Source organism: Perca flavescens, chromosome 12 (assembly GCF_004354835.1).
Source record: "Perca flavescens isolate YP-PL-M2 chromosome 12, PFLA_1.0, whole genome shotgun sequence".
NCBI lineage: Eukaryota > Metazoa > Chordata > Actinopteri > Perciformes > Percidae > Perca > Perca flavescens.
Window position 1 is genome coordinate 19,817,571 of NC_041342.1, and position 25,023 is coordinate 19,842,593.

The 25,023-nt window shown below is 40.6% G+C and overlaps 1 protein-coding gene across 5 annotated transcripts in view; it reads right to left on the reverse strand.

The window, feature by feature from the left end:
• The window catches only part of LOC114565915 (receptor-type tyrosine-protein phosphatase F), a 183,187-nt gene that overhangs the window by 109,380 nt on the left and 48,784 nt on the right, over window positions 1-25,023 (reverse strand). For all 5 annotated transcript variants that reach the window (XM_028594252.1, XM_028594253.1, XM_028594250.1 and 2 more), the window contains exon 2: window positions 10,649-10,823. In XM_028594252.1, coding sequence (XP_028450053.1) covers window positions 10,649-10,748 — 100 coding nt within the window. In that variant the 5' untranslated portion in view covers window positions 10,749-10,823. The remainder of the gene's footprint in view (window positions 1-10,648; window positions 10,824-25,023) is intronic.

Sequence of the window (25,023 nt, forward strand, 5' to 3'; positions counted from 1 at the left end):
AGATAGGCGTATTAATCATCTGATGTATGCAGATGATTTAATTGTTATGTCTCCTTATAGTGCTGGCCTACAACAACTGCTTAGTGTCTGTTCAAACTATGGACTACAGTATGACATCAAATTCAATGCAAAAAAGAGTGTTGTAATGATTGTCAGAACTAAGGAGGACGGGAAGCTATGCTTTCCGTCTTTTTATTTGACAGGGCAAGAGCTAAATGTAGTTACTAAAACAAAATATTTGGGCCACATTATTAGGGATGATTTTTGTGATGATGATGACATACAGCGCCAGTGTTGTAAATTATATGGACAGGCAAATATGTTGGCACGTAAATTTCATATGTGTACTGAAGAAGTTAAAACGTCTCTTTTTAGAGCATACTGTACACCACTTTATACAGCTCACCTATGGTGCAGCTATAGTAAAGCAAAGATAAATAAGATAAAGGTAGCATACAATGATGCATTTAGAATATTGTTGAAGTATCCAAGATGGACCAGTGCTAGTCATTTGTTTGTGACGAGTAATGTTCCCACCTTCCATGCTGTGCTGAGGAATTTTATGTACAAATTTAGGTGCCGATTAACAGAGTCAAAGAATACAATTTTAACTGCCTTAACTAACCCTGCACTTAGTGATACCAGATTTACTTCCAAACTCTGGAAACACTGGCATATGCATTTGCATATGTTTTAAGTATTGTGTATAACTATCTTTGTGTCTGTGTATGTATGTATGTAGGTATGTATATTTTGTATGTTCCCTCTGTGTACTATGTGATGGACAGTGTGTCTGTATGTTTTTTGTGTTTGGGTGTACCCTTCTGTCTGTGGTATGTTGTGTGTACTTTTATATTTGGACCTTGAGTCTGTAAATAAAGTTATTATTATATACTGTCTATGGTTTCAAGCAGCCTACTATGGGGAGTAGCAACATGCTAGTTCACTGACATAGGCTTTGCAAATAAACTCATATTTTGGTTACAATGACGGGGTTATCCGTTTGTAAAATGTCTATATGTCAGTAACGTTTGGAAATTAGCCCTTCGCCAGCAAGCAGTACTTTGTGGGCAGCTGTGCTAAAGCTTGCTTGCTTGTTGAATTGTAAGTGTGTGTGTGTGTGTGTGTGTGTGTGTGTGTGTGTGTGTGTGTGTGTGTGTGGAAGTAATGTAGGTAACATTCAACTCAGTGTAAGGAGATGGACTGGAGAATAAGAAGATTTAAAACAAAGGAAATATTGTAACAGCTGGAATGTATTTTAATGTTTAAAATAAACATTCATACATCAGTCAAAAAGAAAAACACTTCACATAGTAACGCACCGAGGTACCATCTCTCCACTGCTTTAAACGGTAAATTGCAGGAATCTATCTGTTATTATTTACTTTTGAAATAATCAATTGTATGACCTGTTCTTCTTGGAGCAAGTCACCGTCACATTAGAGACATGAGATTAAAGATAACATGGTCCCTTATAAAAAATAAATAAAAACTCATAATAAGCTAACAAGGACAAAACCCAATCAAATCCACAACATTTTACATAACACCGATAGGCTGAAGTGTGCTGTTGTGCAGAGTAGTGTGTGAGTAGGCAGTTATGCGTGCTTGTCGATACACAGTAATCCAACACATACATCCATCCATCTGTGACCTGTGACCCCTTCATAGTACCTAAACCCACCTGACATTTGAATGATATTTTCATCTTTCCAGAGACAAGATTTAGACTGCAACAGAGGAGTTTTCTATAGTGTCAGAATGTGACTGTGACACACACGCTCGCAGGCAGCAGCGGGAGAGCTGTGCTAATGATTCAAACCCGATAAGCTCTTAAGAGTGTATGCCTGAGCATGCATCTGTGCGTGCTTGGGTGGTGAGTTGGAATCCTCAAAACCTGATTATCACCATTTTGACTTCCAAGAGTTCCTGCTCACATCTGTCCAAAGTAGTTCCATTTAAGTTGAAGTAAGGGCTTTCCACATTGTTGCTGAGATGGAGGATCAGGCAGTATTGAACCGTTCTCAGCACATGCTTCAAAATTAAAAGTTTAGTTCATGTATTGCCATAAATATTTAAGTGAAGAACCACTGAATCTTACAACTCATAAGGATTTTTAGGGATAAGTGGAAGAAAAGGGTAAACTGGCCCTCGCTGAGCTTCTCCGTTTTAATCTTCTTAAAAAAGCTTCCCCTGAATTTGGATAGTTAACCTTTGACTTAAAGGCGAAACTATGGCAAATTCCGAGCTGTCCATCATTAATCCAGATCTCACCAAGCATTAAATCACAAATTCTCAAAAAAGGTCTGTGGTGACCCTAAACCCCTGACTTACAAACGGGGGTAAATAGTAGGGGTGGGAATCACCAGAGGCCTCACGATACAATATCATCACGATACTTACGTCCCGATACGATATTATTGCGATTTTAAACATATTGCAATATTCTGCGATATATTGCAATTCATTACCTTTTTTCCAACTTCAAATTTTTCCCAATTTCAAATTATGTCCCCAAAAGGAAACTTTTTCAACATCTGTTTTATCTAAAAAGATACATTTCTACATCTCTCTTCAATTGTGTTGCTGCAAAATGGGATTGTCAAGCAGACAAACTGACGAACACATAATAAAAGATCGATACTTGGCGTCTGTGTATTGATACAGTATTGCCACGGAAAATATTGCGATACTATGCTGTATCGATTTTTTCCCCCACCCCTAGTAAATAGTAGTCCTAATACACTCCAACGAAAGGGCAGACGCATTTATTTTTGGACTAAGACTCTGCAAAGTCCCTCCATCACTGTGCCACCACTGGCGGGTGAGGATATCAAACGGTTTGTCAGTTCTTTTCTTAGAGAGACAAAATCCAGACTCAACCCTTTTTTTCTCTGCCTGTGTCCCATTTTCCTGGCTGTCAGGCAGTTGTCACATGAAAACAATGGCAGGGACGAGGTGGAAAACACATAAGCCTACCTATGCAAATCCTTGTCTCAGCCAGTGACTGCAAGCTTTGAGCTGCGGTGTTTCTAAGCTTAGATATATCACATTCAAAACTCATAGCTTGACACTCAAGACTTTAACGCATGCTCTCTTTTCACTGGCAATGTGTAGGAAGTGTTGCCACAATTGTCAGGCCCAATACGGTTGCAAGGTGCCAGAATTTCAGGGTTGAGGTTATTGACTTATGAATACTTCATATTTGCCACATTTGGTTTATCATTTGATTATAATTACCAACTGAATGCATCAGAAAAATGAAAAAGTGATCCACACGCAGCATGGCAGGTAGGCGTGGTAAAAAAAAAAAAGGCTTTCATGTTATAACTAATGATTGGAATATGTTAATCAAAGCAAAAAGACAATACACACAAGTGAAAACACTCAGTTTGTCTTGTCTTATTTTGTGGCACTAATAAGGTGTTTCTTGTATGCTACCACACATCCTCACATCCTGACAGACAATAGCCTGATTATTAGGGAAAGTAAGGCAAACCCTTTTAACACCTTATGTTCAAAAACGACAGCAGTAGTTATTAGTAGAGAGTCATAAAATGTATCAATTAAGCTGTAGTGTACAAAAACCAGGTGTATTCTCACTTAAAATCACAACCAATGCACATTTGTGCCTTGTTAATTTCTCTCCCTGGTTTAGACAGCACTGAGGGAGCCAAGAGGCTGCTGACTGCTCTGTGTGGGGGGGATCAAACAGCGTCTCTAAGTAAACCTGATGCCTGTAGCAGTATTTGTGGGGTCTGGGGTCATTAGAGAGATGAAAGGTATGGGGGTTCCCAAAATCCAGTATTGTATTGTGGGTGTTTTAATTTTCTCTCGATAGATCTGAAGGTGTAACACCAGTCAATGTACAGCAAACAGTAAATGACTTTGTCAAGGACAGCACAAGAAAATGAGTCGGATGAATAAACTACAAATACAGGTCTTATTTCAAAGACCAGAGATCAGATGCAAGCTTTTAGGGGACTGGATACATTGGAAAGTGGTTTAATAAAATATTTATTCATATATATAAACTAGTGTTGTTCTGACCCACTGAAAGCATGCTAGTGCATGGTATGTTTACTAAGCTGCTTTACAGTTTTTATTCTTGTTGTAGGGCCTCGGAGCGAGACTTGTAATAAATGCAGAAACAGAAGGAAGAGTGGCGAAAATGGCACTTGTGTGGCTAACAATTAGTGTATTCCCAAGCCTGCCAGAGTGCCCAATGAGAGCTACTCTGTGGTGTAGAGTATCAGGGATCAATACACACACGGCAGAGAGAAAACCATTAATTCGTATTAATAATGGATTAGCAAGTTATCATTTTCATGAGGCAACACTTAGTGGAAATTTGTCTGATGGCATCAGCAATGGTTGTTTTAATGGAACACTTCCATTAAGGCACATTAGCAGGCAACTTGTTTGCAATTAATTCCATACAAAGCTGCCCCCCCCCGCAAGTTATTTACCCCGATAAAGTCAACTGCACTTCAGGCTGTTTGTTTAAACCAATAAACATCATGTTTGCTATCTGCACTTCTGTTTTACAGCGGACCCCCAAATGACACACAGTCCATAGCACATGATAGTATTTATGTTAAAGGACCCTCAGACTGAATAATATAAAGCAGGGTTTCCCTCCCATTGGTCCATATATTTCAGGCAAACATGATTTATTTTTATTATCTAATTTAAGGTTATTTCAAATCTGTAAAATTGAGTTCACATTATAAAAATATAGCAATGCAACTGTTATTGTGCAATGCACAGTACAGCAGAGTCCCCCAGCTCCTCCACTTGTTCTTGCTGTGTCATTAACACCATATTGTTCCCCTCACTGTGAACGAGCTAAACATACAGAATAAGGTGATTGAGACACAGAATGTTGTTTTTAGGTGATTAGGCCTAAATATCTTTAGCCTAAACATTTGTGACAATCTACAGGAGCCTAATGTGACTGCCAATCTCACAGTTGAATCGCCGACTGACTGCTGCATTTGGAGGCATGTGTGGGCGGGTAACAGAGTGTCAACCTGGGGACACTCGCACGCAAAACAAAATACAAATAAGCAAAAGCACATTTTGAATGCAGCTTGAATATGTAATAAAGTATATAGCATGACATCTTTGTTATGGAAATCCAAACTACTCTGTAAAGTTGCTGTGGGAGTACGAAAGGACATTTGGGGCAAATGATGGGGGGGCTTTGTTAATGTTGTTGGGTGAAGTCCGTGGGTCACCTTGGCTCGGACCCTGACATTAATAGACCAGTGTGAGGAAAATGTTAAGTGTGTTAAGTGATCCCGGTAGGGGGTGGGATGGGGATCCACCAGTGAGATGGCTCTTCAGAGATCCTATTTTAGGGTTAGCTTTCCATCCATCACCACAAACCCCCTTGCGACCTCACTAACCTCATTAATTTGCCTCCCCTAGATTAGCCCTCCCTCAGAGACCATAAAGAGCCCCTACCATTGTTCTCATCTTTTCACCCACAAGGCCCGGAGGTCTAAAGTAATTCAACTCTCCACTAGCCAAAATTGAGGGTGAAATTAAATTATGTTTACTGTAGGGATATGGAACAACAAAGAAATTATGGCTTAACCCCAACAGGCTTTGTTGTTTCCCTTGTGATTTGCATCTTTGAAAAGCTAAGGTGACCATTTACCCATGAAATAGTTATCAATTGAGATCCAACCATGCGTTATGCTGTGCCATGTCCACGGGCTGTTTGGTTTGAGTTGGAGTTGGAGGATGTTCCAACAGTAAACACTGTTGATTATGTTCTTTTTAATGCCAGCTATCTTAGATTTCTCCACTTGCAGCACAGTCTGATCAAGGAATGTAACAAAACTTTTGTATGGGCACAAATTGAATCCACATTATACCTTCAAAATTTCTGATAATATTGGATTATTTCAATTCAAAGTAGCCAAAGATTAAGTGAGAATGTAGTCTGGATCAACAGAAGTACAGTACATTTCCAGAAAAAAACTGCCTGACATCCGGTGCGAGGCTCACACACCAGATGTCCCTCACTTTCTGCTCTCTGTGTGTTGCCTTTCTCAAACTCTGTTCACTTTGGGAAACAACAACAAAGCTATAACAACGCTAAAAATGGAAAGTTTTGAAGAAAATTTGGATCGTGCAACAAGGCAGGTCTGTTTGGATCTTATGGGACCATTTTGCAGAGCTTTGTCGCTGCGTCTGGAGCTTAGCGCCGCCCAAGACGATTGTGATTGGTTTAAACACACACCGCTGTGGAGATGGGTCTGGCAATGCGAGACTAGTAAGAATGTAAAAAATAATAAGTAAAAGTGAGGAAATGAAGTGACTTTTGTCAATATAGCCATCACAATGAATACAGAATTTAAATGTCTTTCTCCATCTTCCCTGGAAGGACACTGGCGGTTCTTGTCGTCCTGTGGCATTGCCAAATCCGGGACACAGCATAGGGTTTAGGTGACTGCCTTTGGCCCTGCTATTGAGCTCCCTAATTAAACTATTAATCTCACATCATTAACATCCGATGACCCTTTCCTCCTTCCATTCTGACTGTGCTGCACTGGCTTATGAAAACAACTACCCATTAAATCTCCCCAATGTCTAAATTGTGTTCCTCTAACACTTTATCTTGCAGATGTTTTTCTCACATACATTGCTGTTTCCCCACTGCTTTCTCAGAGTGCATTTTCTGTTGTTTAGTTCTCCCTCCGACTTAATCTCTCTCAGTGTGCCTGTCTGTATGATGTGTGTGGACCACAGCTAACTGCATTACTTTCCAAGTGGCTCTCCAAGGTGGATGTGGTTACTTTTAATTAAAAAAGAATCAATTTCTATCCCTGTCAGTTTTTAAACTGGGTGACCATATGGACACTAAAAGATGCAATCCAATTTCCAGCCACCCGGCCGCCCGTCTGGCCACCCCTCTCCAAACCACTTTGGCACAATCACATCAGTCCATTGTAGGAGCTTTAGGAATTGCCAAAATCAATCTATTGAGCTTGTCTTATAGGTTATGTTTTTAAGATATGTTATATCACTGGCTAATTGTGGATATTTTTTGTACAGTATATTTAGCATAGCCGCCCCATGGGAAACCTCTTTGAGGTCTAGGAAATGGACAATAAAGAAACACAATAGCTAATAAATTGTCTATAGAACTAACAAACTACAATGAATCTAATAGCGGCTGTGTGGGGACACAAAAATAAGACACTAAACGGTTGTGGCATGACAGTGGTTTGATGTAAAAGGTCACTTTAAATGTATTAAGTTAATTATGGTCCCATTGTAATCCTCCTGCCACTGGGAGTGAAAAGAGCAGGCTTGGGTCCAAAGGCTGCGGTGGTCTTGCCGCACCTCACATGAAAAGCGACCCAACATTACAACATGAGAGGCAAGAGAAGAGACACATACATCAAAAGCTTATTAAAGCCAATGAAATAACTCACAATGACAGCACTACAAAAAGATAACCATTACATTTAAGTGCTGGGTATGTATGACTTTGAGGCTGACCTTGTGGGCCAGTGGCCTATTGTGTACCAGGAGGCTGTACAGAGAGCTGGTTGATTAGGCTGAGCTCCCCAGGGATCGATGGGACGTCTGCGATCAGCACTCAGAGTAATCACACTGTATTGTGTGCTTACTCAGTGACGATACATGAATGATGTCATAGGGCTATGACATTGATAGTGCTGGTGGAGGATTTCTTGTACTTATTTGTGCTTCTAAATCATGATGAATTGCACCAGCTTAAGTTTTACAAACAAATAGTACGACGACAACCTTTGAAATGTAGCCATCAGGAATGTGCGTTATTAGTCAACGGGTTGATTCAATGTTGCTACCAACGCTAGTCAGCACCAGAAATACTAGTCTTATTAATTGAACATATTATTAAAATTAGTATTATTAGGTGAACCTGGCCTGACCTTCCTTCGCTCCATAGCTTAGCCTTGTCCTTCCTGCCGGTCTTCGGTCTCAAAGCGGTCATTGGGGAAATATTATTGGAGAGATATTACTGAAAAGTGTGATTAACGTTTTCAAATGGCTCTTATAATATATGCAGTAGAATCGTTAATTAATAACGGAAAATGTATAACCTTTTAGATTAAATTGTGCTCAATTGTGACTGTTTCTCAGTGTTTTCTTACTTTAGACTAGTCCACTAGTCAAAGTTGAAAATTCAGTTTTAACGTCAGGGAAATTACTCGTTAGGAACATTCCTAGTAGCCATCCCAAACCAGCAAACGATGCAATGTAAATGGAATTATCTATAGTTGTTATGTAAGGAGAAGGCAAGCTATGGTTGCTTTGCCTGCTAAAGTTTATCAAGGTGGAGAAAAGGACATCAGACCGAACCTATGTAATCAGAAACTTGCCAGGCACCACGGCCATAATATCTGTCTGGTGTCTGCCCTGTACTTTTATACAGGAAATCCAAACCAGAACTATTAAGTTCACATAACTAAGTTGCATACAAATTACAGGCATCCAATGCACACAACCCCGCCATTAGTGGTAGGTGTTATTTTTGCCCCCCAACTGTCTTATTTTAATTCTATGTCTGTTTGCTTTACAGTCTGGGTAATAGCAGGCCTAGGCCTTTTCCCATGTGTGCTTACATTAAACTATAACCATGGGTTAACCTCAGACCAGAGCCAGTCTTTTCTATGAGTCTCTATAACTTTTTTTTTCTTTTAAGTTGAAATTCCATCTTTTTTCATGTTCCTCATCCATGTATCATGTGCGTATTTTCAATAGAAACGCTTGTGCCAGCTTGTCACAGCAGAGTATCTTTGTCTGTTGTAATTAAAATGCTTGGCTCTGGGTTTTTATCCGTAAATGATTAGATGCATTCTTGCTTTGATGGAAACAGAGAGGCATAGAGGAAAAAGACTAAATATACATAAGTATAGATACTGTAGAACATTGTCCAAATCAACCCATTGTCCACAGAATTGAACACAGTAAAATACAAGCTAGCAAGCCGTGTTTAGCTGTGTGTGATTCTTTGGAAATATGGCAACTGAAGACGGCCAACATCCCCTAAAGGCATAAGATACTGTAGAGTCAACCTACTTAATATTCACCTTTATATGTAGCTGTACAATATAGATTTAGACAAGCACATTAGCAGCACATATTTAAAATTAGGGCCCCATCCAAAATCTGGGCTACATTGATTTAGGACATTTAAATAATATCTTGGCACCTTCAATGCCCCTGACATTACCTTGTTTTCTTGATGATCTCTGATAAGCGTATGTAATTGAATGAATGCTGTGCATCCCCTTGGTGGCAATTTAAATGCAGGCATAGAAGAGCACAGGTACAGTACACAACATACTGTAACACAACCATGAACACAGCACACAACCAATAAATAACTAACTGACATTGCAGGTCTTGCTTTGTCAAAAATGCCAATTATTCATAGACCAAAAGTTGTCTTACAATGATTTAATCAATTTCCTCCAGACAATTATTTATCAGCCATTCATACTTTATTTTAATTATTAAGTAACTTGCCTATTATTCTGAGTTTGTTATTTTATATTGGGGTGTAATGGAGGGAGTAGACATATTGCAACATACTACAATAGTTTTAGTTGCATAGGAAAAGCAGCATGTATGTGTGTTTACTCTGGGAATGGATACAGTGCAGCAGGTCTTACTACTGTCCAGTAGTAAGTCATGTTTGAGTTGGTCCGATCACATTACAGGCAGAGCAAAGACAAGTCTTGACTGACCACGAGAGTAAAAGAAAAGAGTGCAAAACCTTTCTGCAAGGTCAAGTTCACACTGATACTGTGCAAAACTCTAGACACACTGCAACAAAGATGCTAACACATGGCTGAGTGACACAAGGCAAAGGGGTACAGAAAAACAAATCCTATCGGACCCATGTATGTCAGGACAGGGCAGTTGGCGTGGGGGAATGGGAGGGGTCGAGGTATAATTGAATTAAAGTGACCCCATGACAGTACTATAGGTGAGGTCATGTGCTGAATTAATTCCGTCCCTGAACGCGTCTTCGGCAGGGCAGTGCTTCTATACCGCCCTCGAGACTAAGGCACAGCAACGATGACACATCTTCCTCAGCGCCTTCTTCCAGCCAAACGTCATTCAGATTTACAGTCAGGCACAGAGGCTGATAGAGCTTTACTTTGTGCACTGTACACAATTATTAGTGCAAATGCTCAAGCTCTTTACACTTTAGGACATGCACTAGACAAGCTGCTATTTCTGTTGGAATGCACCAAAGACACCAAATGTAAATTTAATCTATATTCTATTTTAAATGATACTCTTTGGTGCACAGCATGACAGCTTGTTCTTTGTGAATATCCCTGTATATTCAATTAATGTTCAACACTGTAGTGGGTTAAATTCCACGTATAGATAGATAATGCTGTCAGTCCCTTAAAATGAGAAGAATGTCAACAAAAGGGCTGCATTTGTTCAACTGATCACTAGATGAGGTAATACATCTGAAGTTATTCTAAAATAACTTGATTTTTAACCTCCTATGTGTGTAGCAAATGAGGGGCTTAAATGCTCTTACTGTCAAAATACTTATGAAGGTAGGATCAGATTGTACAGGAAGCAAGGCAGGACTTCACAGGTGAATTAAGTTATTTACCTTCTGCCTGAAAGGAGAACACCATGCAGCTGAGTAGAAGCAGGAACAGCAACGCCCCTCTGGGCAGGAGGGGCACTGTCAGGTGAATATTAGGCACCATGTTCCAAGTTGGCACTGCTCCCTCCTCAGTCCCCTGCTAGACACGTCCCACTCTGACAGGATCAAAGACTAACACCTGGGAGAGAAAACACATGCAGAACAGGAGTACAGAAACATTAGTATTCAAATACACTATATATTTGCATATATTTGAATGTGCATAATAACACAGTAAAGCAGAAATATCAAAAGCAAGTCGCAGAGCAGAACCAAAGGAGACTGAAATTTTGTACACTTGTAAGAACCCCTAACACAACACTTGTAAGAAAACAACAGCACACAACACTAGAGATCTTTGGTCGCGATCAACAAGGCACCCAATACCCACAACAAAATTCTGCTCGGGGCAGAGGAAAATACAAGTGAAGCGAATGTAACACGCAAACTACATCAGCAAAAGAGCTAGGAAAAAAAAGGCAGTGCAGTGCAACAGAGAGAAATCATGGTAAAACATATCAAGAACAAAGGGGAGGTCAGGATTCAGGATTAAGCTCCTCAGCTATCCTCTCACAATGGGGATCAGTTAAAAACCCAGAGGACCTCCCAAACAGTACTCCCTAAGGACTGCCGCACACTTAATGTTCCCCATTAAGAAATTGAAACCATGTCTTCCAGATGGGTTCAAATCACACTAAGTGCCATGATCTCATAGTATAAATACATAAACATTTAACATATAACACAGCACAAGGGGGACATGGTTGGTCAACAAAGCAGCAGCAGGTGTACCACAAATTAACCATAATTAACCGAGCAATAAAACAGAAAGCATTACTCCATAGTCTTAAGTAGTGGGTGGAGACACAAAAACAAAGGCTGCTCCTCAAATTAAACCACACCAGAATTGATTATTTGTCTTTTTAGGAATTACATTTAGCGTAGGAAATGACTAAGCCAGCTGATATGATTCTGACATATGACCCTAAATTTATCATAGCCAGTAGTTTCGATGTCTAATGCTATTATGAACAAAATAACTGTGTATCCCCATGACTTGAGCTAACTAAATTTGTTATCCCTATACTCTTGCCCATGGCCATGTGTGATGAGTAATCATAACGCTGCAAAGAAGACCACAATGTAGTAAGGATAGATATCTCTCTTTTGATGAAATTAAAGCAGTATTTCCAGAGGACTTTCGAAAAAAATGAACTGTAATAAGAAAAGTTTTAAAAGTAGTACTTTCTTCTTCAAGGGCTTCTTGACAATGCTTCTGTGTAAAGCTTTTACAAGAGGCATATTGGAATTGAATTAAAAACTGTCTCAGCTCGTCTGTTCAGTCTCACTGTCGAGTTTATAGTGGCAAGTGAACAATACTGGTTGCTGATATTTGTGAAACGAGACAGAGAGGCGCTCACAATGTGAAATATCTTGAGGCTTGCTGGGTGGCCGATCAGCTTTAGTCTATTCAGTTCAGCTAAATAAGTTAGAGTGTCAGGAACACAATGCCTTCAGTATCTTGTGGAAAAAACCTTTCCATTCTTAAGCTTGTGGAGGTGTTGAGCAGCCCATTACTCATGTGGCTGTTTCGATGTGTGTAGAAACACTGAAAAAAAAACACACACACCGGGCACCTCTTTGACCACCCTCTTTGTGAAACAAGACCAAGGAAAACACTCTGCTAGGCAGAGATCTTCGGAAAGCAAAATTTCAAGGGTTTCCTTTTCTTCATCTGAGTTATGCTTTAACCTTTTTCGACAAGTCACTTGGCAAAGGAAAAGACAGACATGGCTGAGTAAAATGATGTGAAGGAATGCTTTGTGTGAGTCACGGTGCTTGTGCCTCACCTGGGCACAGTTACAGACAGGCATCATGGACGGCTAGCTCGGCATCGCTGTTTGTCACTTAAAGGAATGGGTCTCTAGGCTTTTATGTCTACTAAACTCCTTTCCTTTGCAGCACACCTTGCATCAAAGGAATTTCCAAACACTGTTTGCAGCCAAGACCGTCTATCATCAGTGAAAGTTCAAGTTGTGATTGTATCAAGCTGTATTTTACTCCAACCTGCATGTGGATTTTTAAGAAATACCCACAAAAGCAGCTTAAATAATTAAAAACCTGTGGTAAAAGAAATTCCCCTTCACTTCGTCTTCACCTTCACTGCTAATGAGAAAGCAGCTTATTGTTGGTGTGTTAAGATGTAGCTGTCTGGAGATGAAAAATATGCAGATACACGCTGGTCAGGGTGCCAAAGAACTCAATCATACCCTTACTCTGCAACCAGAATTAAAGACATTTAGGCCCCATTTGCCCCAAGTTAGCTTTGCAAAATGAGTGTAACTCACATCAACTTTGTTGGCTGACAAATTTGTTGTGACACTCCTTTTTATGTACGCTAGTGTTGCGTTGGTTCATGGTAGTGGTTAGACAGAGTGAGTGAGGCTGATAGAGTTGGCTACTCGCCGTGCTCCAAACCCTTGGCAGTGGAGGGATATCTTATACAGCAGATGCCAGAGAGAGGCAGATGCTTTTCATCTTCAATGAGACAAATTCCTAGAGCGAGGTTTATTCTTTATTTATATAGCTGCTTATTTATCCCAGTGCAGCTTGGTGCCTCCCAGCTGCACAAAAATACTATGGGACAACACTCACCACTATGTGCAGTGGCGGTAGTGCTACTGAGAGAAGGACAGGGCACCAACATGGAAATGGTACAGGGTGATCCAAAATCTGAGCAAGTGGCTCAGCACAGAGGAAGACATTGTTTGCAGCTATGTGGGAGAGCGAGAGAAAAACAATAAGAACATGTAGGGGTGGATGTCTGCCCTTGTGAGATTGTATTTGAATCCTTCTGTCTTGGTAATAAATTAATTCTGATGCCTGGTTAGTGTGTGAGAATAAGAGAGGAAAGTGTGAATGAAAGAGAAAGAGCTAGCACAACATAATTGCGGCTAAAATGATCATCCAGATTATTTCACCAGAAATTGAAAATTAATTAATAATCGCAATAATTAGTCAGGACGAATTTAGGAGCTAAATATTTTTTTTAATGAATAGCCTACAGTGTGAATGTTTCATAAACCGGTATGCCACAACGTATACCAAAACTTCTACTTTTTTATTATTATTATTATGAAAGGTAGAATTATAGAATTATGGCAGAATTTGGTGCCCTGATATGGGAAAATAATAGACAAGACAAAGTCAAAGATTTGTTAGTTCCCTATCACTTATAACTTCTTGAAGAAAAAAAAAAGGCTGTGTTCAATAAATTAAAGCTTTCTAGCTTGATTAGCTAATGTTTAGGAACAGCTAGCCTATCCATTGGACCCTAAAATGTTTTCAATCACTCAACACAATTTGAGATGTAGGTGGGGATTCAGGCTAAACATAGTTTAAGGTGCAGCACTGGGTCTTGTGTAAAATTTGAATGTGAATGCTTTATAAAGAGAAAATATCCCTAGTGGTTAACAATTTATCTAAACACAGACACCATGAAAGAGAACAGAAGGTTATTAAATTGGTACTGAAGTTGAAATAACCCTTACCAACTAGCCACTCGTCAGGGCATCAGGCAGGACTTTAAAGTCCTTTAAAAAGAGGCTTTGGAGTCTGGAGTGTCTGAGGAGTTCTCAGTAATGCAGAGCGTGATGTATACTGTATACACGCTTTTTTTAGGCCAACGACTAAGAGGTTTAGTGAAGTAATTAACAAGGAAACAATGGGCTGTGCCATCTAAATGGTAAACTGTGGAGGACAAAAGAGCTTTTGAGTGAGTTCAGTAGGCAGGGGAATATAACAAAAAATACACACCTTTTCTGTGTGCTTGTTTGCCACCCACATCACATGCCCTGTCATTCAAGCCATTACCCCTCATGTGTGTGTCTGTGTGCGTTGTGTGTGTGTGGGGCAAAGGAGTGGCCACCCATACAGAATTGGTGGTCTACAAACAGACAATGACGAGATGAAACGAGGCACAGCTGTGCAGAGAGAGCGCAAAGGCTGAGTAAACACTACTATTACACTAACTACAGGTAGCATCTCTGCTCTCTATCGTTTCCATCCCTCCTACTCATGTTCTCCCTTTTTCTCCGTCTCTTTTTAATGGGTCATCCTGAGGGGGTGGGGGTGGGGACAGATGAGATATATGGCTAGCAGTGTGGGGAGCTAATCATGGCCGTCTCTGGAGGTGATAAACCCAGACCAGAGAGGTTTGTGTTGGCGCAGCCTGCAACGGCTCCATAAACACAGTTACAAGCTGAATTTCGACAGCAGTGTTTTGGCCCCTGATTAGTTTTCCATGCCCTAGCAGGCTAACCCTCGCAAGTCTGTGCTCCTTTTTTACCTCAGCGGTGAACACGCACCCCAAGACCCCAGGAGAATTACTCCAAGCCTACGAGCCCCGTATTGTAAAACGAAAGTGTAAAGTAACAAAATTAGGTTTTCCCTCCAACTCTGAAAGCCTTTCTGTATACACAGACTTGATGGTGCATGTCTTTTTTTACAGGGCTGCGACAAGGCCCTGCATTGAAATTCATCTAACAAAGGGTAATGTCCTGTGACCTATCAAGTTTTACAGCACTTTTGTTTACAAGCTGATTCCACAGAGTTAATTGTTAACGCCTTCCTGCCGAGCAGAAGATTGATAGACTGAAAGGCACCTATAACACATAAATGCACTGCCTTAAGTTGAGCAATATAAAGTAAGGAGCACTGATTATACTGACCTACAATTAAAACACTAATGTAGTAAATCACATGAGGAACGTGTCTGTTTGTGAGGATGACTCAGACAAATCCATTAGGTAGATCATTTAAGACACCTCAATAATAACGTATGCTAATACTACATCAATATCAAATGTATGCTGACATTTACAACATAGGTCTCCATGACACACTGTGATGTAATCTGTGACGCATGAGGGTTGAATTTAATGCACCAGGCTCCTGAAAATGTCCTGAGGCACTAACTTGCCTCTCAACAGAATGCAAAGACCATCGCATAATGGCTTCACCCATATGATACAATGTTGATTGACATTTAGTCTGGTTGGGTGAACATTTAACAAAACTCAAGCGCCTCCATAAATTGCAACTGAAGTGGGGATTTACAATCATCTCTGAGGGGGCTACCAATCTTTTCAGCAGCAAATCAATCTTGGAATGAAAGGTGGTATGTATTACACTGATATGTATTACACGGAGTACAAGAGACATACCAAAGCGGCACTTCCATTTGAATTTATTGGAGAGTGATTATTGGCGTTGTCGAGCTGCAGAGCAAGGAGAAAATGGCTTGCACTACAAAGTGCTGGGCAAAGGGCCTGCAATAAATCAAAAAGCAGGCTCAATGTAAAACAGACATTCATCAAATAAAAGCAATGCTGTGCACACCTGGAACAATTGAGTGGATGAAACAGCTTTCTGTAAACACATACAAACCAGTTAAAAATGTACAGATATTAAACCGTTAAAACCAGTCTCTCCCCTCTGTCCTAAGCCCCTCTCACTAGAGCAGCACAGGCATATGCATGTGCTTCACACAGTCCCCTGTACAGTATGAGTATTAGTCATTTCAACCATCCTGGTCAGGATTGTGATTGTGATGCAGTTATATAGTGGCAATTCTACGACCATTCTTTGCAAACTTGTGGGCCTGTAAAGCCCGTTGAGATGACATACTGTGATGAGGCTCTAGCTAACATACTCATAAACTTAAATTAGCTGCAGTCTATTAATGTGTTTTATTGCGTTTATGTCCGACTTTTTTAGCCACTCCCTTTGAAAAGTCTGTCTTTCTTATTTGAGTTGCTTTGCAGTGTAGGCAGTTGTTGCCAATGCTGGAATAGCAACTTTTTTGGCAGGATTTTCCACCGTTGAGTCAGGCTTTCCCCAAAAGGATGTGCATCTGCATTTGTAAAACAGCCAATAGGAACACCCTCTCTCCGACATGACCTGTGATTGGCCAAAGTCTCCAGTCAGGGGCTAGGCTTTTTTAAAGCCTAAAAAAAAAGCCAAAAGGAGGTAGAGAGGTCAATTTTTCTCTCAAACACTTGAATTACAAATTGATGAAAGGTTTTGAATTTTGCAGTGATGCCAAATAAAACTGCCTACCCCAGCTTTAAGCTTGAAAATTAAAATGAAATATTCATAAAGTTATAAAGTAAAATTTAAAAAATTATTTTTAATTCAGACAAGTCTCACAAATATACAGCAGGACACATTTGCTGTCGTTTGTTAAACCATGCTTTTATTCTGAAGACTTTTGAGGTGGGAGGCTTAATTGTTTTGAGAAGTGGCATATAAATAAAGATTCTCATTGTTATTGTGTTGGACAAGCTCAAAGGTAGGGCCTAAATAAAACTAATGGGGGATGATAAAATAAGTTAAGCTTTGTATTCAATTCAGGGTCTCTAAAAATGTACGCAGCCAGTAGCCTTGCCCTAGTTCTAAGATTTTTATTTGTATTATTTATTTGTACCTTTTTACAGTTTAGAGTTCTACAAATGAATTACTGCATAATTAAGAATGATTCTGTTCTATGGCCAAACATTAAACTAGCAATAGAAACCTAGACACATTCTCAACAGCAGATGTGCATATATATCAGAAGGAAATTCATACTGTCAAGCAAGAAAGATGGGAAAGACGTAACCACTTGACGGTTTGCTTGTGGACAGATGGTGCCATAAAATGACTAGGCAGGCAGCACAGAAGGCATGGACACCCCCACCCCCACCCCTAAGACCACAACTTTAACTCCCCCACCCCCTGGGCAGAAAGCCTTGTCTCCGCCAGTAAAAGACAAATAGAGTGAAGGCATGTGAGGCGAAAGACTGGCAAATACAGAGCTCCATAGATCAATAGATGGCCAAACAGAGACGGATATATCATGACTGGATCTTTAGCAACCGGAAAGAGCAGAAATATTAGATTGATTAGCAATGTAGAACTACGGTAAGACATGGAAGAATATGTAACACAACACAAACTAAAAACACATTGTATAAGCAGGTTTTCTCACTAGTATTGAAAAATACTATAATAAATTAAACCTTCCCTTTCTCTTTGGGTTTAAGTGTAGGCTATTTATTTTCTACAGGTGGCACTGAGGTTAAAATATTGGGCCCAACTTTGTATAAGAGAGTAGGAGGGGGCTTTATTAGGGCTTCATACTATTCAGCAGGTGTCTACACTGTTCTAAATCAATTACCTCCAGTGAGTCAGTGCTTAGGGTAGGGGGGTATTGTAAATCAGCTTGGTGTCAGGCCAGATTAGTTACTGTAACGGGCTGGGAGTGAATCTCTTTGGCCAACAAGGACCTTCTAGAGGCCTACATAAGAACTAAGCTGTGGCCTCAGTGCTCAGTGAAAGAGCAGCAACTCTAGTAATTGTTTGCCACAACACTTTGTACTAAGGTTGGTGCTATATGAGGATGTGATCAAATACCTTGATTTGTCAGGTATTTAATTCACAAAGAAAAAAAGAAGATTCCTAGCGTCTGTTTTATCTAGGAGTTTATCCATATTGCACAATCCAACTTTACACGTTTGCAGTTTGACAGTAATTAGGATTTGCCTACTCATACTAGGGAAATTCAAAATCTGTGGAAGGATTCACCAAACTGCTATGCATTGCATTGGTTATTAGTAAAAAAAAAAAGTGGTCATTCACTGGCTGAAGGGTACTGAGGGTATGGTTTGTGCTTGTCCAACTGCAACCACTTATATCACAACATTATTTTATGCAAATTTAATTCTGAGGAACTGTTATGTCAACAATAGGGCTGGGTATTGTTCAAAAATATTCAACAACGGTACCGATACCAATACTGTCTGTGACTTTGATGCCGGTTCCTTTTTTCGATACCAATTTCATAAAATCTATTTTTTCAAAAGGAAATTACAACATTACGGCACGCTTTTTTATTTTTAAGCTCCTAATATGTGAGCCCCATCTCAGTGCGTAACGTAGAGTTTTTCCTGTGTATCTCTACGATGGGTAACGTTAGACAGCCAATCACAGACATTATTAGATCTTGGTAGAAGCATGCTGCGTGCTTATTGGTTCACTGACAAGATTTGCTCCTCAGGTATTGAAATTGGGTATTAAATGACGAGGCATTTTTCAATACTCGATACTAAGCAGGCAATTTGGTCAGTGCCTAAAAAGCATTTAATTCGGTACCCAGCCCTAGTCAACAATAGCAAGTGCAACAATATTCTTCTAAAATACCACCACTAAACATAGAGGTGAGGACATGCAATTGTAGCCTACATTTACTTCATGACATAGAATGTCCAATATTTTTCATATAATACTGGATAGTTTTGGGCTTGTTTGGCTTCCGTTAAAACTGAAACGTGTGGATGAAACTGTATATTGACACATGGTTTTATTATTTTACCCTACAACAGAGCATGTAAAAGACACAGGAACGACCCTCTGTGGTCCAAGGTACAGAGTAACAACCCCAGTGTTGACACAGGGATGGGTTAGACTAACTCAGGGAAGGCTGAGAAAAGCACTTCCTATATAACCAAGCATTTGTGGTGGGAAACAGAAACATTGGGCTGATGCTGTCTGGGGCGAAGCATAAGGTTCTATTTAGAAAGGAGGACCCCTTGATGAGAAACGTGTTTGAAGGAATCTAAAAGGCACACATAACATATGCTATTCTGAGAACTATCTTGAAACAAAAACCCTGTGTTACACCAAGGAAACCCAAGACTCCTGGTCTACCTGAAACAGTTGGGACCTAACCTAAGATTTAACATGGCTTAGTTGCCATTGAAAATGTGGAATAAAGAGGATGCACGCATCCTCATCCCACTTTTTTCCAGCATTTTATTCCAGACGGCTATCCAGCTCGTCTAACTAGTGAAAAGAGGCAGATTCTAATAAGCCATTCTATCTTTCTGTTAGTCTGTGTTTCTCTCCATCCCCCTATTTCTCTCTCTCTCTCTCTCTCTCTCTCTCTCTCTCTCTCTCTCCCCTGTCTCTGCCATGTCTCCTTCTCTGTCTCTTTCTCTCTGTCTGAGCCACAAGCCAGTCTGTTGGAGCAGATGGAGCCATATATCCCCATTGCTCTCCGGAGGGCTGGGGATTTAAAATGTAAAAGAGATGAGCGCGGAATATGCAGGGCCGAGTCGATAAAGGGCAAGAGAAGCATGGACACTCAGCTTAGACCATGTTCATCAAACAAGTACAGTACTTCTAAAAACTGTTTCTGCTATAGAGCAATTAAGTACAAAGATGTAGCTTCTTAACTCACCATGAACCTGGCATTCTATCTTAACTGAGTGTCTAATCCAACATTTTGTCCTACATGATATGAGCAGAACTGTATTTCTATTGGTAACAGAGGCAGATGCCCAAACGTGTTTGGGTTCTGTTGATAGAAAATGAATCGACAACAAATTTGATAATCATTTTTTAATCAAAATAGTTGTAAATTGCACATGTCTACATATTACATTGTTGTAAGAGTAGCATAATGTGTGTGGTTGAGCGATTGAGAGAGAGAGAGAGAGAGAGAGAGCAAGAGAGACATTGGATGCGCTCAGAGCAGACAGGTGTTGGGGATCGGAGCAGAGAACAAATTTGCAGTAAAGTTGTCAAGCGATAGTGGAGTGTAGGTTTTAGTTTGACCATGAATAAATGCCTCAGCTCATCAACCCCAGAGTGAGCATCAACATGTTGACTACGGTCTGGAAGCCGAAGCAGGGGCAGTTAACATATTTACAATGAGGCTCTGAGTTATCTAAATATTTTTGATTGGTAGAGCCATAGTCAGTGTGCACTGAAGTCTGTGTGATTTGTCACAATACTGTAAAGGCTGATTTATAGTGGCTCTAAGCAGAGCCTACACCGTAGCCTACGTAAGAGGCCTACGCCATTGTGAGGATTTTTACTTGTGCGCTGGTGTGTCTGCGTTGTTCTAGCGTTCTAGCCCTCAACCTATGCTTTCGGACCACGATCGGAAAATGGTAGCAGAAAAGTTAACCCTCTCATTGATTTCATGTTGATCACGGAGAAGCAGAACCCAGAAATGAGTATGAATAAATTTATCCCTGTACCAAGCGGACCAATTACTGCGTTGCCGTGATGTGTAGTTACATTTCTGGGGTGGTGCACGTCAGGTTACGACAAGGGTAGAGTGTAGGGTACGACGTAGGGCATGTGTGGGGGAAATAAGTATTTGACCCCTTGCTGATTTTGCAGGTTTGCCCACTTACAAAGAATGCAAAAATCTACAATTTTAATCATATGTACATTCTAACAGTGAAAGACAGAATCCCAAAGAAAATTCCAGAAAATCACATCATATGAATTTATTAAAATTGATAACCATCTGATGAGGAAAAACAAGTATTTGACCCCCTGGACAAACAGCATGTTAATATTTTGTAGAAAAGCCATTATTGGCCAGCACAGATGTCAAACGGTTTTTATAGTTGGTGACAAGGTTTGTGCACATTTCGGCAGGGATGTTGGCCCACTCCTCCCTGCAGACAGCCTCCAAATCATTCAGGTTCCGAGGTTGTCGCCTGGCAACTCGAATTTTAAGCTCCCTCCAAAGATTTTCAATCGGTTCAGGTCTGGAGACTGGCTAGGCCACTCCAGAACCTTGATGTGCTTCTTCTTCAGCCACTCTTTTGTTGCTTTGGCGGTGTGCTTAGGGTCGTTGTCGTGCTGAAACACCCATCCTCGACCCATCTTCAGCTCTCTCACTGAGGGAAGGAGATGTCGGTCCAGAATTCCACGATACATGGCCCCGTCCATCCTCCCCTCAATACGATGGAGTTGTCCCGTCCCCTTGGCTGAAAAGCACCCCCAAAGCATGATGTTGCCACCACCATGCTTGACGGTGGGGATGGTGTTCTTTGGGTTGTACTCGGTGTTCTTTGCCCTCCAAACACGACGAGTTGAGTTGAGGCCAAAAAGTTCTATTTTGGTCTCATCTGACCACATCACCTTCTTCCAGGCCTCTTCTGAGTCGTCCAGGTGGTGAATGGCGAACTTCATGCGGGCCTGTACATGTTTCTTCTTGAGCAGGGGGACCTTGCGTGCGCTGCAGGATTTCAATCCATGACGGGCGTAGTGTGTTACCAACCGTTTCTTTTGTAACTGTGGTCCCAGCTGCCTTCAGTTGATTCATCAGTTCCCCCCTTGTGGTTTTGGGATGATTCCTCACCGTTCGCATGATCAGGGACACCCCACGAGGCAATATCTTGTGTGGAGGCCCAGACCGAGGGAGGTTGGCGGTGGTGTGGTGCTTCTTCCATTTCCTGATAACTGCACCGACAGTTGATCTTTTCTCTCCAAGTTGCTTTCCGATTCTCTTGTAGCCCATCCCAGCCTTGTGCAGATCAACAATCTTGTCCCTGATGTCCGTAGAAAGCTCTTTGGTCTTGCCCATGGTGGATGGTGATGTTGGATGCTGGTTGTTTGGGTGTTGACAGGTGACTTTTATACAGGTAACGAGGTGAGGCAGGTGTATTTGATGTAGATAATTGGTTCGGATTGGGGCTGTGTCTTAAAGAAAGACTAACTGGCTTGTAGGAGCCAGAATACTTGCTGTTTGTCCAGGGGGTCAAATACTTGTTTTTCCTCATCAGATGGTTATCAATTTTAATAAATTCATATGATGTGATTTTTTGGAATTTTCTTTGGGATTCTGTCTTTCACTGTTAGAATGTACATATGATTAAAATTGTAGATTTTTGCATTCTTTGTAAGTGGGCAAACCTGCAAAATAAGCAAGGGGTCAAATACTTATTTCCCCCACTGTACCTATGTACGGACCTACGGTGTAGATTCAAAGCAGAACCATAAATAAGGCTTTACTGACAGGATATCAGCAAAAATCATATACATTTTTCAATAACAATAATAATGCTACAGATAAGGAAGAAGATAGATGAAGTTAAGGAACTTTTTTTTATTAATGGCATACTAAATCGTAATAACAGTATAAAATTGCAATTAGATTATTTTTTCACATCGTTCAGCCCTAGTTATATATCAGCATAGATGGAATATATTTAGGTTTTGGACTTTTGCTCAAACAGAACAAGGAATTTAAAAGCGACCCCTTGGCTCTAAAATTTCAATGGGCATTTTATTATTTTCTGACATGTAATAGACTAATACAAAAAACTTCACAGATTCATTAATAATAAACATAAATAATGAGTTGCAGCCCTAAAAACACAAGTCAAATTCACATTTAATAAACCAACTGAAGGCTGAAAGTTACCAAAACCAAACAGGAATTAATTTGGAAGTTACTCCTGAGGCTTTCTCTTTAAGTTACATTCTCAGCAAATGTGGAGTCAGCCTGCCTTACCATACACCTCACCTCATGCCACCTTTTGGGTAATGAGAAAGTATCTGGACACTTTATCTGTCGTCTGGGAGAAGATTCTGCTTCGTCCTCCATCTCTGGGTGGCAGGTTGACAGACAGGAAGAGTGAAGAACAACAGGCAGACGAGGTTGTGAGCAGTACAATCGATTGCCAGCTGACTAGCAAGGTCCGTTATACTGACAGGCCAGAGCCACAACACGACGACTTGCACTCCACCAACGCCCTCATTACTACCTATGAATCTCTCACTGGGACCAATCTCTCACACGCTTGACCCCTTCTTGCTCTCTTTTGCTTTCTTTCTACAGTATTTCACTCTGTCAATCTGATGGAAACGTTTTAAAAGAGGCTAAAGCCACACTTAAACCTCAGTGCTTAGCTTCATGTACTAGGCAAGCAATGGATGCAGAACAAAGATGACATGGGGTAATACACTGTTCTTCAGAGCAATGTTCTTGAGAAAAATGCAGCCTAAATGTACATTTAAGCCTGTGCAATCTTGAAGAAATTTCAACTGTCTGCGAGGGAAAACATCTGCCTTATTAAACATTTCTCCCACTATCACCCTTTCTATGATATCTGCTCTCCTCATCCTCTCTCCCTCCAACATCCCCTCTAGTTATTCTGAAATCCTTACTCTCTCCCCTACCCAACTCCTCTCCCTCACAGTTCAGCTGCAGATAGGATTTACCTGCAGCTGAGACAGCCTCCAGACTATCAATTACCACCGGTGTAGAGGAGTCACTGTTCTGCAGCTTGGCTAACAAGACATACACACAAAAACCATACACACAGGACACACACAGAGATCTCTTGGTCACATCCAGTTAGAGACATTTTAAATTGACTGCGAGTCATAGGATTTTACTGACTAATCAAATAGCTCAGTGAAAATCCACTTCATAAAAAAAAAGAGCAATGATACGTCTAATCAAGCATTAATATTTTGGTATTCTGGTATTTAGATCAAGTCTTCTATGAATGAAGAGCAGCAATTATAAGTGAAGATGCCAGAGATGCTATCTGCAGAGTAAAAACTGGTGCCATTTGTGGAAAAATCAGTGAAACTTAATAATTAGGTCACTTAAACTACAGTTGAAACATGTTGAAAAATGAATTAAGAACCCTCAATAACAGCAAAGTTAGCGCTCTGACTAAATAAAATACAATATACAGTATATGTTGTTCAAAGATGTGTGGGTAAAGTGTAGTGCTTGCATTTGCAAATATGCAAAAGTTGGAGCCCTCAATGCAGTCCAATTTGTATAGTTGTAATGTTTGACTGGTCTGTGATGTGCTGAAAACAGAACACTCATAAAATTGTTCCTGAAATGTCATCTCACTCTCTGACAACGATTAGACTGAACACCAGCCATTACACATAGAGAAAGACACGCAGGGACAGGACCTGTCACTAACCCCACCCAGATCCACTCTGACACCTAAAGTGTCTCTGTCAGGTCAGCAAATGAAAAGCCATCACAGCCAATGTTGCAGTCATCAAGCTAAAGTCATTCCATAGACTGGTAAATGCTATCTTGCCACATCCTGTTTGTTGAGCATGTTTCTGTCAGTTTTGATTCCCGGGCTTAGTGCGTCGTTGATGCACCATCACAGGAGGTGAACAACCCTCCAGAAAACAAAAATCATGTAAGGGGCATAGGCTAACATGCCCTAATAAAACTCTCATGAGGATTACAGCCTGCAACCTAGCAATGCTTTGGTCACACAGTCAGTCGATAGAGCCCAGTACAAGCCTGTGAAGAAAGATCTGAGGAAGGGAATTCCTTTTAAATGACCCATCGTGTCTAGCCGCGGCAGAAGCACAGTGATCATTAGAATAACACATTCAGGTCAAAAAGGTAATGAATGTGCATTTACAATGGACTGTATGGTAACTCTCTGTAACTCAACACATTTGCAGCTCACCATCAAACCATTACAACCATTATCATCAAGAGA